The sequence below is a fragment of the Lutjanus erythropterus genome, chromosome 4 (assembly GCF_056507025.1).
Source record: "Lutjanus erythropterus isolate fLutEry1 chromosome 4, fLutEry1.hap2, whole genome shotgun sequence".
Taxonomy (NCBI): Eukaryota; Metazoa; Chordata; class Actinopteri; order Lutjaniformes; family Lutjanidae; genus Lutjanus; species Lutjanus erythropterus.
Window position 1 is genome coordinate 13,339,759 of NC_139320.1, and position 17,341 is coordinate 13,357,099.

Consider the following 17,341-nt stretch of genomic DNA (forward strand, 5'->3'; position numbering starts at 1 on the left):
GAATGTTCCCACACTCCTGTGTATTTTGACATTTTGTGGACACTTCATCAAAAGCACTGAGATAACTATACGCTATTGCTATATCGCAAGCCAGCTTAGTTTTTCTTTTTTCTTTCTTTTTTGATAAAAATACACCTTTTCTCCTCTTTGGAAACTTGGACATACTTATTCATCAAAGTTACATAAATAGTGCAATTTATTTATTTTATTTATTTATTTTACTTTTATTGTTGAAGATTACAGTGAGCAATACTGCATGTTAGAAAGAGCTAAATGAATTCAGAACAGTAAGCTGCTGTTAAATTGACTGCTGGAATGTGGAGATACCTTAGCCAAAGATACGGTAAGTATTTTGATAAATTACATACTAACAATAGAAATGATCAACCGTGCTTACTTAAAAATATATAAAATGTAAGAATATCCTTAAAGTGTCACAGTGGTACGAGGATAGGAATGTTGCGTATAAAGCTCGAATCTCCCATGTTTTAAAAGTCACCTGAAGTAACAGAAGTCATATGACCACATGGAAAAAAATCACATGCCCCTGGCAGGTTCCTTGTTTAAATCAACATGGCTTTTGAAATGTGTAGGTTTCCTCTGTGTAAAGTGACTTTATTTCTTCTGTTGTCCGTCTTTCTTGTAGCAGAGGGACAGTTTAAGGGCTTCAGGAAGTTTAATAAAGTGCAGGACAGCAGCTGGAAAGGTGCGTTTGAGGAGCAGTGGTTCACTCAGAAACTGGATCACTTCAATGGTGCAGACAGCAGAGTGTGGAAGCAAGTAAGTCTGTGTATCTCTTATTATGAAAAAATATATTAAGGAAAATTACCAGTTTTTATCAGATGTAGCTTTAAAGATAAATATGTTGCATTTGGTTAGAATATGATCCTATCAGTGTAGTTAGACAAATATATCGATGTGCATCTGTCATAAAGTTTTTAACCTCTTGGTAGGCAGATTTTTTTTGTTTTTTATTATTCTTTTGAAAAACAAGAAGACAATACACAGTGTCAGTAATAGCATCACCTTCAGGTGGAACGTGTCTGATACTGATATTGGAGAGTTAAAAAAAAATCCAATATAGATATATCAGCCTATATTCTTTACAATATAACATGAAGAATATATACATAAATACATATGTTGCAATGATCCCTCAAAAGTGGTTAACACCTGCAACAACGATACGTAATGGAGGCACAGTTTAATAATAAAGTTAATTGTTCAAAATGACATCAGGGCACTGAAACAGTCAACTATCACTGGTATTTTTAATAATTATAAATAAAAAGCACAAATAGAGCAAAATATATCTATATTAAACCTGAATTTGAAAAAAAGGATCAAATATACACAAAATCCTGCCTGTAAAGCTAACAAATAAAAACAATATGCATTTTGTTCTTTTAAGAAAAGTACCAAAATACCAATATAGCTGTGACAGGCTAATTGATATATTATTGCCCCTGTCTGTAGGTTTTTCCACTGTCAGTAACTCTCTCCTTTTCTTTCCTCTTAGAGGTACTTTGTAAATGAAACCTTCTACAGACCGGGTGGTCCGGTGTTCCTGATGATAGGTGGGGAGGGTCCCGCCAATCCAGCCTGGATGCAGCACGGCACCTGGCTCATCTACGCTGAGAAACTAGGAGCACTGTGCTTCATGCTGGAACATCGTTTCTATGGAAAGAGTCACCCGACCACGTACGTCTGACCTTGTTGATTTAATCCTTGTTCACTTCAAACCTGTTCTGATCCATTTATTGAAACTTTGGCACTTTTACTCCTTGGGTTTGTCCAGACAGGCAGGTGATAACACTCCCAGGTAAAATCAGAGACTTATAGTTCAATTCTTGCAAATCCATTCAACATCCACACTAGGTAATTAGCCGAAATGCGGAGGTATGTGCGTCAAAGGACAGATTTGTTGGCTTCTGATAGACATGATTTAAACCCCCCCATTATAACTAAAAAATCAGTGCAAACAAATTCATCATTTTTAGTTTTAGGCACAGAAATTATAGTAGTTTGATCCTTCCCACTGCCAAAATCTTTACCCTGTCAGGTTAGCAGTTTGCTAAAATTGTCCCTGTGATTCTATGTGACACTGGTTTAGTATCACTGATTTACATCTGTTTTGGGTTATGTACAGGCAGTTTGACCTAAAATAAGTCAAATCCAAACAAATGCAACCAAGTGGACTTAACCGCTTTGGTCAGTACCAGAAAAACAAGCTACTTTAAATTATGTTGCTCCAAACTTTTAAACTTGCGAAGATTCAGTTTAAATCTCCTTGTAAAGCCCAGTTTAGTTTTTACTCTCAACCTAAAAATGTATTTATGTTGCACAAAAACTCAATCCATTTGAGTTTTATGATGGAGACATTAAAGCTTCCTCAACAAGCCAGCTATCTGATAAACAATTTAAAGTTTAGTTAACTTTTAGCTAGCCCTTCTAGCTTTTCAGACAACAGATTGGTGCAGGTCTTCTACACCCTGGCTGTTTTATTTGTCATACTGTAGTGTCCCCTACTGTAAAAGGAACAAATTTCCAGTGGGAATTGGAGAAGAGTCACTTTACAGTATGATCTGAGCCAAAGGGCAGCTATTACCATCAACCACAACATATGCTCACAGCTGTTTTACAGCTTTCAGTAATTCTGGTTGCACAATACTGTGAGATCACCAAAAGGACAAAAATCCATTGGGTCACAAGCTTCATGTGTTTGTTGGTGCAGCTGTTCTACCACTAGATGGCAGCCTTGCATTCACAGACTGTACGACGGACCCACTGTGGATGGTCACTAAAACTGCTATTTCAATTCCCTCCTCTTCTCTCCATTCAGTGACCTCAGCACAGACAACCTGAGTTTCCTCAGTAGCCGCCAGGCGTTGGCTGACCTGGCACACTTCCGCACTGTGATGGCGGAGACCCGAGGTCTGAGCAACAGGAAGTGGGTGGCGTTTGGAGGGTCGTACCCAGGTTCTCTCGCTGCTTGGTTCAGACTGAAGTATCCTCACCTGGTCCATACCTCTGTGGCCACAAGTGCACCTGTTTATGCCACTGTTAATTTCCCAGGTATGAAGAGACATTGCATTACATGACAACACACACAAATAACACACACACACACTTACATTCGTCCTTAATCTTGTTTATATAAGATGTATGCCACCCCTTTTTGGATGATCAGAGTTTTATGCCAAACTGCATTCAAAAAACAGGAAATTTAACTTACATTTGCTCTCAGGAATTAAACTATAGATGCCACAAAAAGGATGACTTGAGCTTGTTGAACTGTATTTTTCACTGTTAAATTCGGCTTTAAATAATACATCAAACAACCCTTATTTACAGAAAACATCCTTTTTGAAATATGTTTTGCCTGTAATCCCTATAGTGTGCTCCTCTGTAACACACGATGCATTACTTTGAAATTTCTTAGTTTCCATTTTTTTAAGTGTCTTAGAAGCAAGGCTGAGGCACACCAACTGGACTAATGTTCAAATTCAATTAAATCATGGTTTACATTAACATCATGTTGCACAAAACTTTTGAACTAACTTAAAATTAAGACAGATTCAATTTAAAGCTCTTTTGAAATCTAAGTTCAGTTTGTGTACTCTAAACCTATTAAATTTAATTATGTTGCACCAAAACTGTAAACTCAAACAAATGTTTAACTTTTAAAATGGCTGTCTTTTTGAGATGGATTGACTTCATTGAGGAAAGTAATAGGACAGACTCAAATAATGTTTCTTCTTTCTTTTACTCTAGTTAATTTGGTCAGCATGTTTTTCTCAAAAGAGGAGAAATTAGAGCTTCTCTGTTGAGTCGGCTAACTAGGGTAACAAACTTTTTACCTAGCAAACAGTGCAACATTTTTTTACGGAATACATATTGATTTAAGTAGGATGTTATTATTATTAACTTTGGTTAGATCTAATCTTAGATTGAATTAATCTTTATTAGTGCAACCCAGTCTGAGAGTCCCAGACAGATCAAAAATGAGGACAGGTTCACTCTCTATTTGTGTCTGTGTTGTGTTTGGCGGAGCCCATTGTTTTTCTCCGGAAGGCTGCAGGCTGGAGTCAAAGTCAGAGAAACTTTGAACATGAATCTGTGCTGTTCCACCCACACACTCGTGCTATCTTTAAGACACTATCACACACATTCAAGCCCCATTCTCTTCGACTCTTGGAAAATATCCAAGACCAAACACACACAGAAAAGTGTACGTGGTGTACTGATGTCAGGTATCTTTCCTCTCAAGTGCATGGCACCATAAAGTCAGTGTTTTCCCAAACACAGTGGTTAGTCAGCAGTAAGAGGCTGGCTTTCATCCCAGGTGGAAATATTCCAAGGTTTTGTAATGTGGAGTTTTTTAACCTCCCAGAGCCCACTTTTAGTGTTTCATAAACTGTGAAATTCACCTCGGGTGAGACTCATCATTTCACTTTCACCCTCACTGAAACCCTCTCAAACAAATACTTTCTCAGGCACTTGACTAGAACTGGGTTTTTGCGTCGAGGATGAATTGGTGCTTTTACAGTGTCTTAAAATAGTCCTGTATGTTTAACTGGGGATCTTGTGTATTATTGTGGTCTTTTTATAGCAGCCCAGGTTTAAGTGTCCACCCCTCCCTGTCTTTATGTTTTGCCAGAATACTTGGAGGTTGTGTGGCGTTCGCTGGCCTCAGAGAACGCAGAATGCCCCCTACTGGTAAAAAAGGCTTCAGATACCCTGCTGGAGCGTTTGAAGGACCCCAAGACCTATGACAACATCACCAAAGACTTCAAGTACAGTGTCTAGACTCTCTGTAACTCATACCCTTTCTATCCTGTAATTTACAAAAAAATTGCTCAGTTTAGACAGACCGAGGCCTTGAATGATGTACGGCATCTTAAAAGCTCTGGAAGTAGGAATAGCAATTCAAGACTTCTTTCAAATATCTAACAGTTCAGTCCAGAAATGTATTCTCAAGCAGCTAACCAGCCAACCATTTACAAGGTATGTCGCTGATTTGTCAGAATTATGATAAGTGTCTGTGTATCTGTGCGTGTGGTCAGGCTCGCGTTGTGTTTTGACTCTCAAACAATGCATGTTGTGAAATCTGCTAATATGCTGCTCCTGTTTCTTTAAAAACCTAATTTAATGAGTTGATTGAACTCTGCACAGTACGTTATTCCAAGTCAAAAGACTTCAAGTTAAAAGAAAATCAATAGAAATTTTAAGTTTGATACAACTTAAATTAATAAACATTGAATATTTATGTGAAGTTCATGAGAAAAGATTAGTTGGTTCGACTAAATTCCTGTATGATTTTTTTTAACAGTGAGACTGATATAGCTGTGATAGACCAACATTAACCAAACGATCTGTCTGAATTTCCCAAAATGTGGAGTTATTCCTTTAAATCAGCTCCTATTCAGACAGCGAGCAGTGCTGCATGAGACACTGCACTGTTGGATGTGAGCAGTTACAGCATCAGTCCAAGAACAGGTGGACTATATGATACCTGGAGCTGTGCGAGAGGTTCAAAGAGCAGTTAGGGTTGTCTTGGTACCTGGTTTGAGTCAGGTCCTGTTACAGCTTCATGAGTGTCCCTTGATCCTTTCTGGACAGAGCCTGGGACTCTGAAATGTCAGAGCAACTCCAGAGAGGAATACAATGGGCAGATATCAGAATTAGCACAGCCACAAAGACAGCTAATGTCATCCCTTCAGTATAGGATTGTAGTCAACGCCACAATCGTTGTCTATAGAAAGCTTGTAAATCAAGCTTGTTGCATTATTCCTTCTTCATTTTCGGTGTCAAGCATCAAGTTATTCTTAGTATGATTGTGCTACGTCTGCAGTCATTATGGCCGTCTCTGTTCTTGTTTTATATTTCCGTAGTTTAGGTTGTTATAGTGACTGTAAGGTCAGTCAACATGATGAATAAAGAGGCTTAAAGGACTTTTATAATGTGTGGTTAGTCTCATAGAAGTAATACTGCCATGGAGACACACCGAAGCCCTGTCTTTGTCTCTGCACCGCCCTGACCACATTGGACATCTTTTATTTTAGCTTGCCGATCATCAGACATGTCCTCATGCAGGCACAAAAGGTCACAAAAGTGGTCTGGAGCCTTGTCCGGTTTCCAAACCACAAAGCCTCAGAGGATACAGTATTTGCGTCACAATTTCATCATGAGGGAAGTATCCTTCACTGCACACAAATTCATACGCACACACATAGACAGATGAATTGTTACTAAAATCATGTCACACCGACTGCATGTTACCCAAATTTACCACAGGAAAAGTCTGACAGATAGTCAAGGAAACTGTAATTTTACCACCTTAGTCTTTTTCACAAAGTGAACAACACTTGGTCAAATTTGGTCAACCCTAATATCTTAATATATTAAGATATTCAATCATTTTCTCATCATCTGGAAATCATTCAGTCATGAATGTCTGAACCATATTTCATAGCAATCTGTGCAGTAGTTTGAGACATTTCACTAAAAACCAAAAATATCGACATGATGGTAGAACTACAAGAAAAGTTGGGGGCTCACCAGAGTCAGAAGGAGACGTCTTTTGGGAACCAACTAACGTCTGTACAAAACTACCTGGCAGTCCATCAAAGATTTGTTTAACTCTGGACCAAAGTGAACTGACTGACATTGTTATCCCTAGAGCTATCCCACGCCGCAAGCAGGACTAACACTTATTTTTTTATTCAGTATTTTGAAAGATAAGTCTGAACCTTTTGAATAGAGGTCAGCACAGTCCATCCACATCTCTGTTTCAACACATCCGCTGTGGTTGCTTTTCTGAAGAAGTGTACTTGTTTTGTCTAGTTGGTTATCACACATAAGATGCCCTAAACACTCTGTGGTGGCTTGTTGTTGTGCAAGGAATAATTGAAAAGAGAAAATACGGCAAGATGCACTATATAAATGCCAAAACATGCTCTGGTCTAACTTTCCTCTCTGTTTCCCCCACCTTCCACCTCCATTATCCCCCAATTCCCCTCCTCCCCCGCTACCTCTTCATCATCTCCCTCCCTATTTCTTTGCTTCCTCTCCTCCGTCTTTCTCCTCTCTCCCCTCACCCTCCAGCTTGTGCTCCAAACTGCAGATCCAGACAGAGATGGACTCAGCCTACTTCCTGGAAACGCTGGCTGGCAGCTTCATGGATGTGGTCCAGTACAATGAAGACAACAGAGGGTTTGAGGTGAGAGAGAGTAGACGCCTGCCAACAACATCAGTAAAACATCATAAAACATACTGATACTGATCATGTTGTGCTGCCTTTAGATGTGGTTGTTTTCATACCAAGATAAATACTCATTACTCACAAAGAATATATAGACCATAATGAGATATAAAAACTCTTTAATGCATACCACACTTATGGTGATGATGTTGATGACGATGACGACGATAATAACTTTATTTAGCTAGCACCTTTAAAAGCAGATTTTACAAACTGCTTTGACAAACAAAGCAAAAGTAGGGTACCTAGGAAGCAGTATAACAGGAAAAATGCAAAGAGTGAGCTCAGACAAGGTTAAGCAAAAAAAAAAAAAAAAAAGTCAAAATTAAGCACAAAGCAAAAGATACAAAGATATAGTAGAAAAAGACAGAACAATAAAAACAAAAAAAGTGTCAATAAGAATAAAATAATTTAAAAGAAAGAGGTCATTACATAATGTTGACAGCTTTTCCCACATTTTTCTTAATGGTTTCCTGCATAAGGCCCGTTGATTCTTATTTTCAGGTGATTATACACTAATGAAACATAAATATATTTCTTAAATATTCTGCCAATAAATCTCTGAATCTTACACACCGAACCCTAATTTCAGCTATTTTCAATATAGACGTTTTTTTTTTTTCTAATCATGCTGATTAATAAAAATTTCAACCAGTTTCATCATTAAAGGTCTACTGAGGCTTGAGGCATGGCTCACAGTACAGTCCTAATGTGTCAAAGAGCACTGAAAAATCAATCACTAAAATCCCCCAAGCACATCTCTACAGTTATATATTTATATACTGACATGAAAGAGAAATGTGAAGGGAGGAATTCCAGGTTGAAAATACCTGCAGCTGAGCTTTAAGGCAGGTTGCAATTTTTATAGACTGACCAGAGGAGAGAATTTTTCCCATATAGTTGAGTTAATCTCCTTAGGGGGCGACCTTCATCTGATATAGAAACAATATATCACCTATGACATGATATAGGCATGCTGAACTGAGACAGAATAAAGGCAGAGCTTGTATAGACTCTTTATAGGTCAGGGGTTGACTTGGCATTCAGTCTTGGTTGAGTGGAAGGCAGTTATGAGGTGTAGGAGGGTTACAGACGGCCCAAGCAGCAGTATACTGAAACATAATAAACCCGGCATTGTTTAACAGCGAGAGGCCCAGAGATGCTGCTCTGTGAGAGGCTCTCTCTGTCTCTATATGAGAAGTGGAACCCTTATTGTAACCTATGTAACATATTATAGGGGAGAATTGGAAAATAGGAAGTAGGATTTGACTTTTAGGTTGTTGAAGAATGAATCAAGTTTGACTGATGCTGCTGAAGCTTCTGTCTGAAACGCAACATGAACCCATGGAAGCCCAGAGCCATGACAAAAACACCACCACTACTACTGCTACTACTAATGATAATGGCAATAGTAGTAGTAATAATAATTGGCGCTCATGCAACAATATTATCTTAAATTTCTCTTATATTTTCACTTAATTTTCTGTTAAGAGAAAAAACAAGAGTCAACTCCAGATGTACCAGGCGTTTTTAAATTTCCAAACCTGCCCTTCTCCAGAGGTGCTGAATCATGAATCAGGAATCACTGAGTCAAATTTCCGAGTGACTGTTTTCCAAAAACACTTAACCATGGCCAAGATTTCTGGGCAGTGCACTATTCAGCAGGCCTTTAGGATTGTATCTGACTCTTTTCATGAGTTGAACTCTCTCCTATTGTGCAAAGACAATTGTTTCAATTTGACCCTGTGTACTCAATTTAGCATTGCGTTCCTATAACAAACCACCTTTACACATCCACTGCAACTCTGCAATTGTCCAGCAGCTGCAGGAGCTGCATACGTGAACACAAATGTCTGCATTAGTTGGCCCTAGTCCAAAGTCCAGGTGAACCACATGTTTGAATAAACCAGCTCATTGTCTGGAGCACAGGAGTGGATGTGCTGATAGCGTTGCACGGTGTGTACCTGCTTTGTCTTTTCTACACTTGACCTGTAAATCGCTCAGATAACTGACTGCCCCCCTGACCCTTTCTGTGCCGCCCATTTTCGGTCTGTGTTCCAATAACAGTTGAGCAAGCTTGGTGTTCGGCGATTACATTAGCTAAACAGTTGGCTAGCGTTTTGCTACGATAGTTTTCAGATGTTTTGTTTTGTTTAAATGTTTTTGTCAGATGTTTTGCTAATCTTAGCTAATTTAACATGTGACTATATAAGTTCAGGAAACGGGAAAGGAGAAAGTTGGTCGAGGTTCTGCCAGGTGCTGAACTTGCTCAATTGTTATTGGAGCTCACAGCAAAAAGAGGCGGGACTCGGCTCTTAGTTGTAGTGTCCTAGTGTCCTCTTAGTTGTAGGACTAGTGTCCTAGTGTCCTAGTGTGAAATGCCAGTTTTCTGTGCAGCAATTGCTTTAAGACCTTTTTTTTCTTTCAGGAGACAATAAAAGCAACCTTAAATCTTGAAAATTGTGTATCACAAGTCACATTGTAAAAAAAAAATCCCATACTAAGAATATATGCATATAAATTAAATTAAATTAAATTGCTCAGCCCAAGTCCTGAATTGTGGAAAATCTTACAGCTTTTTCAAGAAACAATCCCTTGTGGTTAGATAAAGTACACACAATGTGTCTAACAACATTTTTTCTCATTATCTGTTACTGTACTTCTGTCTCAATTCTTTTTCCCTTTTGGTGCCCCCCCTTTTTTTTTAATCAGTTACCCCTTTTCCCCCCTCCCCTTTTTTCATCCCATCCCCTCTCTGTCCCCCTGGTGCCTTGAGGAGACGTGAGTCCGGTTACCAATAAGCTGATGTGAAAAAGTAACAAAAGACACTGTGGTCTCTGTGGTTTCCTGTCGCCCCAAGCTAAAGAGACGCTTATAAAAGAGCTGAGAGGAGCATTGGGCCACAGAGTCCGCAGCACCAGTGGACAAACACAGGCAGCAGCTGCCTCTCTGACACAAAGGGCCGGGTATAGAGCAAGCTGCGAGGTTTAAGGTACCACTGAGGAATTTTGGTAAGAACCAGGGCCGAGGTGTAACTCAATCAGAAGAGTCAGAGCAGTGGCTTCACAGTTGAGGGGTTATCAATGGGGTGCTTTATAAAATACGGAAGGACATTATGTAACGCCACAGCTTGGAGAACAAGTACTAACAGTTCCTCTTTTTTACTCAGAAGATGCAAGGAGATTTAGATGGGATAGCAGACCTAGTCATGGGTCATTTTGAGTTAACAAGGCTTTCATTTCCCATATAAGAACTGTAACCACTGTTGCCTGTTTACTCCTCCAACCCTCATGTGAATGCTAAATTTATTTGTAGCCCAGTTTATACCTGGCAGTACACAACCACAGTGCTGGACTGATTGGACAGTGTGGGTTGGTAGGCCAGCAACGGATCGCCATGGTTACCTTTTGACTCCTGTCAAGACAGTTTTGATTTATCCCTATGAACACAGTACATCCCTGCAATGTTGCTGTAGTGACATATCATCTGTGATGCTGTAACAGTGTCACTGTGACATTACAGTTTTGCAATGTCTGTTCATTGTCCTCTGTGTGACATTTACTGTACTTTGTATAATGACTTAATTATACCACCACCACTTTTTGGTGGAAACACAACTCATTTCACTGGGTAGGTTGTTAAAATGTCACAATGTCAAAATTATGTTGTAACTATGTTCCTGCAACAACTGCTATGATTTAGAGGACAGATTTCTTCCTAACTTGCCTGCAATCAGTTCATCTTGATATTACCATTGTTCCATCTCCACAATGTGAAGAAGATGTAAACAGTAAGGAGCAACCTTAAAATAATACTCGTAAGCCCACATGTATAAAGTAAACCTCTTTATGTGGCATTCCTAAAGAGTTAGTAAACACAAAAAAACCTTCCCACGAGGTGCAGTAAACAGCTGTTTGTGATCACAACAAAGATCCAGAACAACTATGAAATGAACCTTGAGATGAGGATGATGAACATAATGGGGGTGACGTGACGCTTTAACCATTTGCCTACAGCGGTCCATTAGGTGGCTGCAAGTTTTATTTATTGTTATCATGGAAAACAAACACATCTGCCTCCAAGCTGGACCTTGAGGATGTGTAATTTCCGACAACCAGATAATGTGTACTGCAAGAGAGCCAGTGTGTGGCTCACTGGCACAAACCTCAGGAGGAGCACTGAATCTTGTCATCAGATGTCTCCCCATTACTTTTAAAAAAAAATGTATTAAAGTGATAGTGTGTATTATTTTGAGTGGAGTTGTATGAGGTACTTAATAATAGCCAGCATATTACTTACAGTAGATGGCGGTTGCTATGCCCCCAGTTTGAAAAAGCAGGGAGGAGGACAGGGTCAGCAAGAAAAGGTACTTCAGCTACTTAAAAAAAAAAAAAGCTGTCTGATGGCAAAGTAAAGCAGTGAAAATATTCTAAATATAGTGTACACTTAAACTACATCAGCAAATTGCATCGCTTTCATGCTTCTGCCCCTCTATGTACTTTCAAACTGGGGGCGTGCCAATGGGCATCAGCTGTAGGTAATACACTGACTACTGATAAGTGCCTCATTCAACCCTACATGAAATAATCCGAACTATCCCTTTAAGAGCAGGTAACAGGACTATTCTGTACTATGACCAGAACAGCGCAGAGGGCAGGTTGAGCTTTATTTGTAGCTCAAGGACACTGCAATTGGACCTCATCAGCTTTCTACTTACATATGTATGACTAGTGATGAACTTATTTAAATTTTTATCACTTTGCGAATCATCTCCCTGGAGGCAGAACATTTACAATACAGTTATTTCTTTTTTTTTATCCTATATTGTGAGAGGTCATTGTCTCCTTGGAGTAAAATGAGAATCTTTTAGTGCCTCTTTGTACGAGTTCGTGCCTGCTATCATAATAAAGGGTTGGGGAATATTTTCATCCACAAAAAGTACTCATAAATTGCAATTTATTATCTAACTGAGGCAGATAATTTTAAAACTTGGATACTTACTTGTAGTGCATTTTATCCATTTAGATGGTTTTGGTGTGAGCTGTCGAGTTTTGTTGGTATTGGCCATGGAGATGTCTGCCTTCTCTTGAATATGATAGAACTACATGACAAAGTGCCAAAAATACATTTGAAAACTGTTTTCTTACGCTAAAACAATCTAGTTGGTTTAATAGCACTGCGGGTAAGAGAAAAATATTTGTTTGATTAAAATTTGGTTTTTAATTCTGTCATAAATTCACTTTTTTCCCTCGTTCTTTTGGTGTGGCTATGTTCTGTCAATTTAGGGTGTGGTGGGCACCAACATCACCATCAAGGTGCTGTGTGGTGTGATGGGTGACACCTCACTGGGGGAACCTTATGCCCGCTATGCTGCTGTAGCTCGCCTCATGATGGACACCTTCTTCATGAAATGCCTGGATGCCAGCTTCAGTACCTACCTCAGAGACATGACTAACACATCCTGGGATGGGCCAGCTGCAGGGGGAGGTGGGTATGAACTGAACTGTGGTATTTTTATATGAGTAAACAGTTTATTCTAGTGCATTCTGTTTTAAAATATCACTTTAATAGCCGTTGAAAACAGGTATTTTTGTACCTTGTATTTCCATTTTGTTGGTAGGTTGTCAGGTGGTGTGTTTCTGTTCTTTGGATAAATAATAATTGGCATAAACAGTATGATGTCATACTGAAATTTTCCACTGTCATCCCACAATAATACACAAGCGATCAACTGCAGCAGAGGAGAAACATCAATTTCTCCATCATCAGTAGCCTCAGGAACCCAGAATAAAACACAATCACAGGCCAGGTTACGCTGTAAAAATAAACATGACTTATCTTTAAGGGTGTCTTTGAGTGTATTAGAGATACACAAAGTTTTAATCATATATGAGTTTTAACTCTTCACTAACTTCCTGTATGATTTTTTTTTCTCACAGTGTATATGTTGAGTTTGTGATGTGGTTACAGTCATGATGTCGCAAACCCATTTTTGGATGTTGTGGAAAGGCTTTTGTTTTTATAGGAAAAGTTAAATAAAAGTAGACTAAGTCATATTCTGGCAAAGTAGGGACACCAAAAATGGAATTACATCAGTTAACAGTTAAATAACCACTGGAAGAAAATGTTCTCTTCTTCTTTGGGCAATGTTTTTAATCAGGTTTTAAAACATCCAGTGTGTGTGAAGGTAGACCGGTATGGCTTTTTCTTTTTTTTTATTATTATGTTGCTGCACTCAGTATTGAGTAACAACTTTGCATGTTTAACCAAAAACGAGTTCTCTCTCTTCCATGTTGTACCTTTGCCCTGGGCTGTGGTTCCAGTTCCCAGCTTCAGTTTCATGAGTGGGAGGGCTAAAGGGGGATCACTGGAAAAGGAAGTGGTCTCTTAAAAAACCCACTGGGATGTGTCTGCATAAACTGCCCCAACCACCCCCCTGTCATGTGGGTTTCTGTTGCACTCTTTCCTCTCTTAATTGGGACTGAATAACTGAAAGTGAAAACTTTTTTGGAGGAAATCCATTTTAAACTACAAACACTGATTCTAAAAAAGGTAGGATCTTGTAAAACAGGAATAAAAACAGAATGCTGCTATTTGCAAATCATTTTCAATATACAAGATATCCAGTGTTCAGTATAGTATAGAAAATGGCCCAACACTTTTAGAACAATGTTTCTTAAAGGACAATGACAAGGAATTTAAGTGTTCACTATCTGCAATATATCATATTATTAAAAGATTCGGGGAATCCCAAGAAATCTCTGCATGTAAGGGGCGAGGCTTAATGAATAATTGCTAAACACTGAATGCCCGTGACCTTTGAACTCTCAGGCAGCAGTACAATAAAAACCCAGGCACATGTATATACAGTAGGAAAGGATATTACTACATGGGCTCGGGAACATGTTGCATAACTGTTGTGGGTAAACATAGTTTGTCACCGCATCTACACATGCAAGTTAGGATTCTTCCGTGCAGAGTGAAAGCCATATATCAGCAACATCCTGAAACACCACCAACTTCTTCTGGGCCTGAGTTCATCTGAGATGGACTGACAGAAAGTAGAAAAGTGTACTGTGTTCTGATGAATCCACATTTCGAGTTGTTTTTGGAAATCATGGATGTCCTGTGGCTACAGAGAGAAAGGATCATTCAGATTGTTGCAAGTGCTAACTTCAAAAGCCAGCATCTGTGATGGTATGAGGGTGTGTTAGTGCCCATGGCATCATAGTTAACTGTCACATCTGTGAAGACACCATTGATGCTGAAAGGTACAGTATTATTTTTTCAGGGATGCTCCTGCTTATTTGTGCCTGACAATAACAGGACATATTTTGCACACGTTAAAACAGTGTGGCTTTGTAGTAAAAGAGTGCAGGTACTAGACTGGTCTGCCTGCAGTCCAGACCTGTCTCCCTTTGACACTGTATGGTACATTATGAAGCACAAAACATGACAATGGAGAGTTTCACTTTCAAAACTCCAGCAATCAGTGTCCTCAGTTCCCAAACCCTTACTGAGTTTTGTTAAAAGAAAACGTGATGTACCCAGTGGTATGCATGCCCCTGTCCCAACGTTTTTGGAACATGTTGCAGGCAAATTCAGAATAAGAGTTTGTGTAATAGTGTTTACAAAAGCCAATAATGGTCATCAGATTGAACATTAAATATCTTGTCTTTGTACTGACTTCAATTAAATATAGGAATACATTGTAAGTATTAGCAAATCATCATATTTATCTTTTATACAGCGTCTCAACTTTTTTGGAATTGGGGATTTTAACTGTTATGTGTTGTTAGTGCCTTGATTTATATGAACCAGCTGAATATGTGGTCATGGCTAAATTTTGTGTTTGTGTGTTGTCAGGGAGACAGTGGGTCTACCAGACCTGCACTGAATTTGGATTCTACCAGAGCACCGATTCACCCAACCAACCATTCACCGGTTTCCCTCTTGCGTGAGTACACTAAACACTCCCTCTCTGCCTAATCCATAATTATGTTTTTATCCCTGCACCTACTATTATTTCCACACCTTACACTGGTTTCTTTCTTTCCCTCGAGTTTCATTAGATGTTACATTGCTTATTTGTGTTTTCTTATGCAGGTATCATGTGAAACAGTGTGCAGACTTCTACAATGTCAGTGCTGAGCAGCTGGCGGAGGCTGTGGCGCAGACCAATGAGTATTATGGCGGCTATGACATTCGCTCCACCAGAATAGTTCTTCCCAATGGGTCCATTGATCCTTGGCATGCCTTGGGAATCACCCAGGATATCACACCCGACCTGCCTGCTGTTTTCATCAAAGGTGAGAAAAAAAATTGCATCCTGTGAAATCCTACTGAACTAGAAACTTCACTTTCTGTTTACAGCTCCAAAGAAAGTGGATGTCATAGATGAATCCAGCAAAATACCTGAAGTTAACAAGCTACCATTGCTGCAGTGGTGTCCCCACATTTTGAGTGCGAATTAATTTGAGCAGCCATACGATGTTAACAATTTTTCTACTTTTACACCTACTTTTTAATGTAGTGTCACTTTTGACAACTATGTCGAGGAAGTCTGGAAACACCTGTGTAGTTCCGCTGCTCCAACAAAATGTCAAATTTCAACTTTGGACAAATCAGAATGCAAAATACACAAGTTTCTACATTATAGTGGGTCAAAAATATTAACACTGGTACTCCTGCTGTTTCTCCAAACTGAGGGCGTGTTGACAGGCTTCTCCTGTAGCTCATACACTGGCTATTGAGCCAAACTACCCTTATTGAACTTGTTGAATTACAGTATTAGCAGGTCCAAAATCTGTTGAGTCACTGAGTTAACTGAAGACTGAAATTCATCTGTAGTGTTTTTACAATACAGGAACCAGGCAACAGTTTCACAGTAGGACAGTGACTTACTTGTTCAACTCTAGTTTATCATGTGGATAGTCAGTGTATTACCTGTTCTCATAACAAATAACTTGAAAATCACAGTTTATCATTTATATTTATATTTCCTCTCTGACCCAGGAACAGCCCACTGTGCCAACATGTACCCTGCCAGGAGTGAGGATCTCCCCCAGCTAACTCTGGCTCGTGATCACGTCTTCTTACTTCTCCAGCGGTGGTTGAAGCAATGAGTGACAGCCTAATAGGCCGATCGCTGGCTTTGCAAAGCAAACTGATTCCTCCTTTGTCCCTTTGACATTGGAGTAAAACTGCTTATTTTATTGCATAAAAAGACACTTTACACAAGCATCAATACGTACAAAATTAAAGTGTTTTAATGAATGAGACAATTTTGAACTGCTGAATAAATATGCTATTTTATGACTGAACCACTAAAACCACTCCATGGGCTGGTTTTTGGGTAGTTCTTAAAGGGACAGTTCATGCCCAAATAAAAAAAACATCTTTCCTCTGGCATGTAGTGCTATTAATCCTGCTAGACTGTTTTGGTGTGAGCTGCCAGGTGTTGGAAATATGGGCCATAGAGATGTTTGCCTACTCTCCAGTATAATGGGACTAAATGGCACTTGGAAAGTGGAGCTCAAAGCAGCAAAAAATACATCTGAAAAATTCAAAACTAGTGTGTCTTTCCAAAAGTCATGACAAGGTTACTAAAGATAATCCACAGACCTGATATGAGCAGCTTCATGTAGGAACTTTTTTATTTCTGAAGTAGAATCTACCAGAACTACTTTCTTTATACTAGAAAGAAAGTAGTGCTATTTAGTACCATCATTCTGAAGAGAAAGCAGACCACCCTACAGCCTATAAAACTCCACAACTCACACCAAAACAATCTAGAAGGATAAATACCACTACAGGCCAGGGGAAAAATATGTTTTTTTGATTTTGGGATGAACTGCCTCTTTAATGACAAGTTCCTCCGTCTACGTTGATCAGCTGTTTAGAATTCTGTCAATTGTCTGTCAATGTAAAGCTAAGCCCTTCATCCTGCAAACAAAAACCTCCTGCTCTGAAAATACACACTTTCTGCCGTACTGCCTGCTACACTCCATTAACATATTGCTCGGACACTAAATTATGTGGCAAACATTCTGCATTAATTCATTAATTTGTTTGGCC

The 17,341-nt window shown here is 39.1% G+C and overlaps 1 protein-coding gene across 1 annotated transcript; it reads left to right on the plus strand.

Moving 5' to 3' along the window:
• Positions 1–567: 567 nt before the first annotated feature.
• Positions 568–16,596, plus strand: prss59 (serine protease 59, putative). The gene is made up of 9 exons (XM_084717018.1): positions 568–780; positions 1,520–1,701; positions 2,843–3,075; positions 4,661–4,796; positions 7,108–7,222; positions 12,550–12,751; positions 15,131–15,221; positions 15,371–15,573; positions 16,280–16,596. Exons 1-9 carry the CDS (start codon positions 574–576, stop codon positions 16,387–16,389), a joined length of 1,479 nt encoding a protein of 492 aa, XP_084573144.1. The 5' UTR covers positions 568–573; the 3' UTR covers positions 16,390–16,596.
• Positions 16,597–17,341: the final 745 nt, after the last annotated feature.

Coding starts and splice junctions, on each gene's coding strand:
- prss59 (XM_084717018.1), top strand. CDS start 574: ATGGCTTTTGAAATGTGTAGGTTTCCTCTGTGTAAAGTGACTTTATTT. Junction 15,222..15,370: donor TTCACCGGTTTCCCTCTTGC/GTGAGTACACTA, acceptor TTTCTTATGCAG/GTATCATGTGAAACAGTGTG. Junction 15,574..16,279: donor GCCTGCTGTTTTCATCAAAG/GTGAGAAAAAAA, acceptor TCTCTGACCCAG/GAACAGCCCACTGTGCCAAC.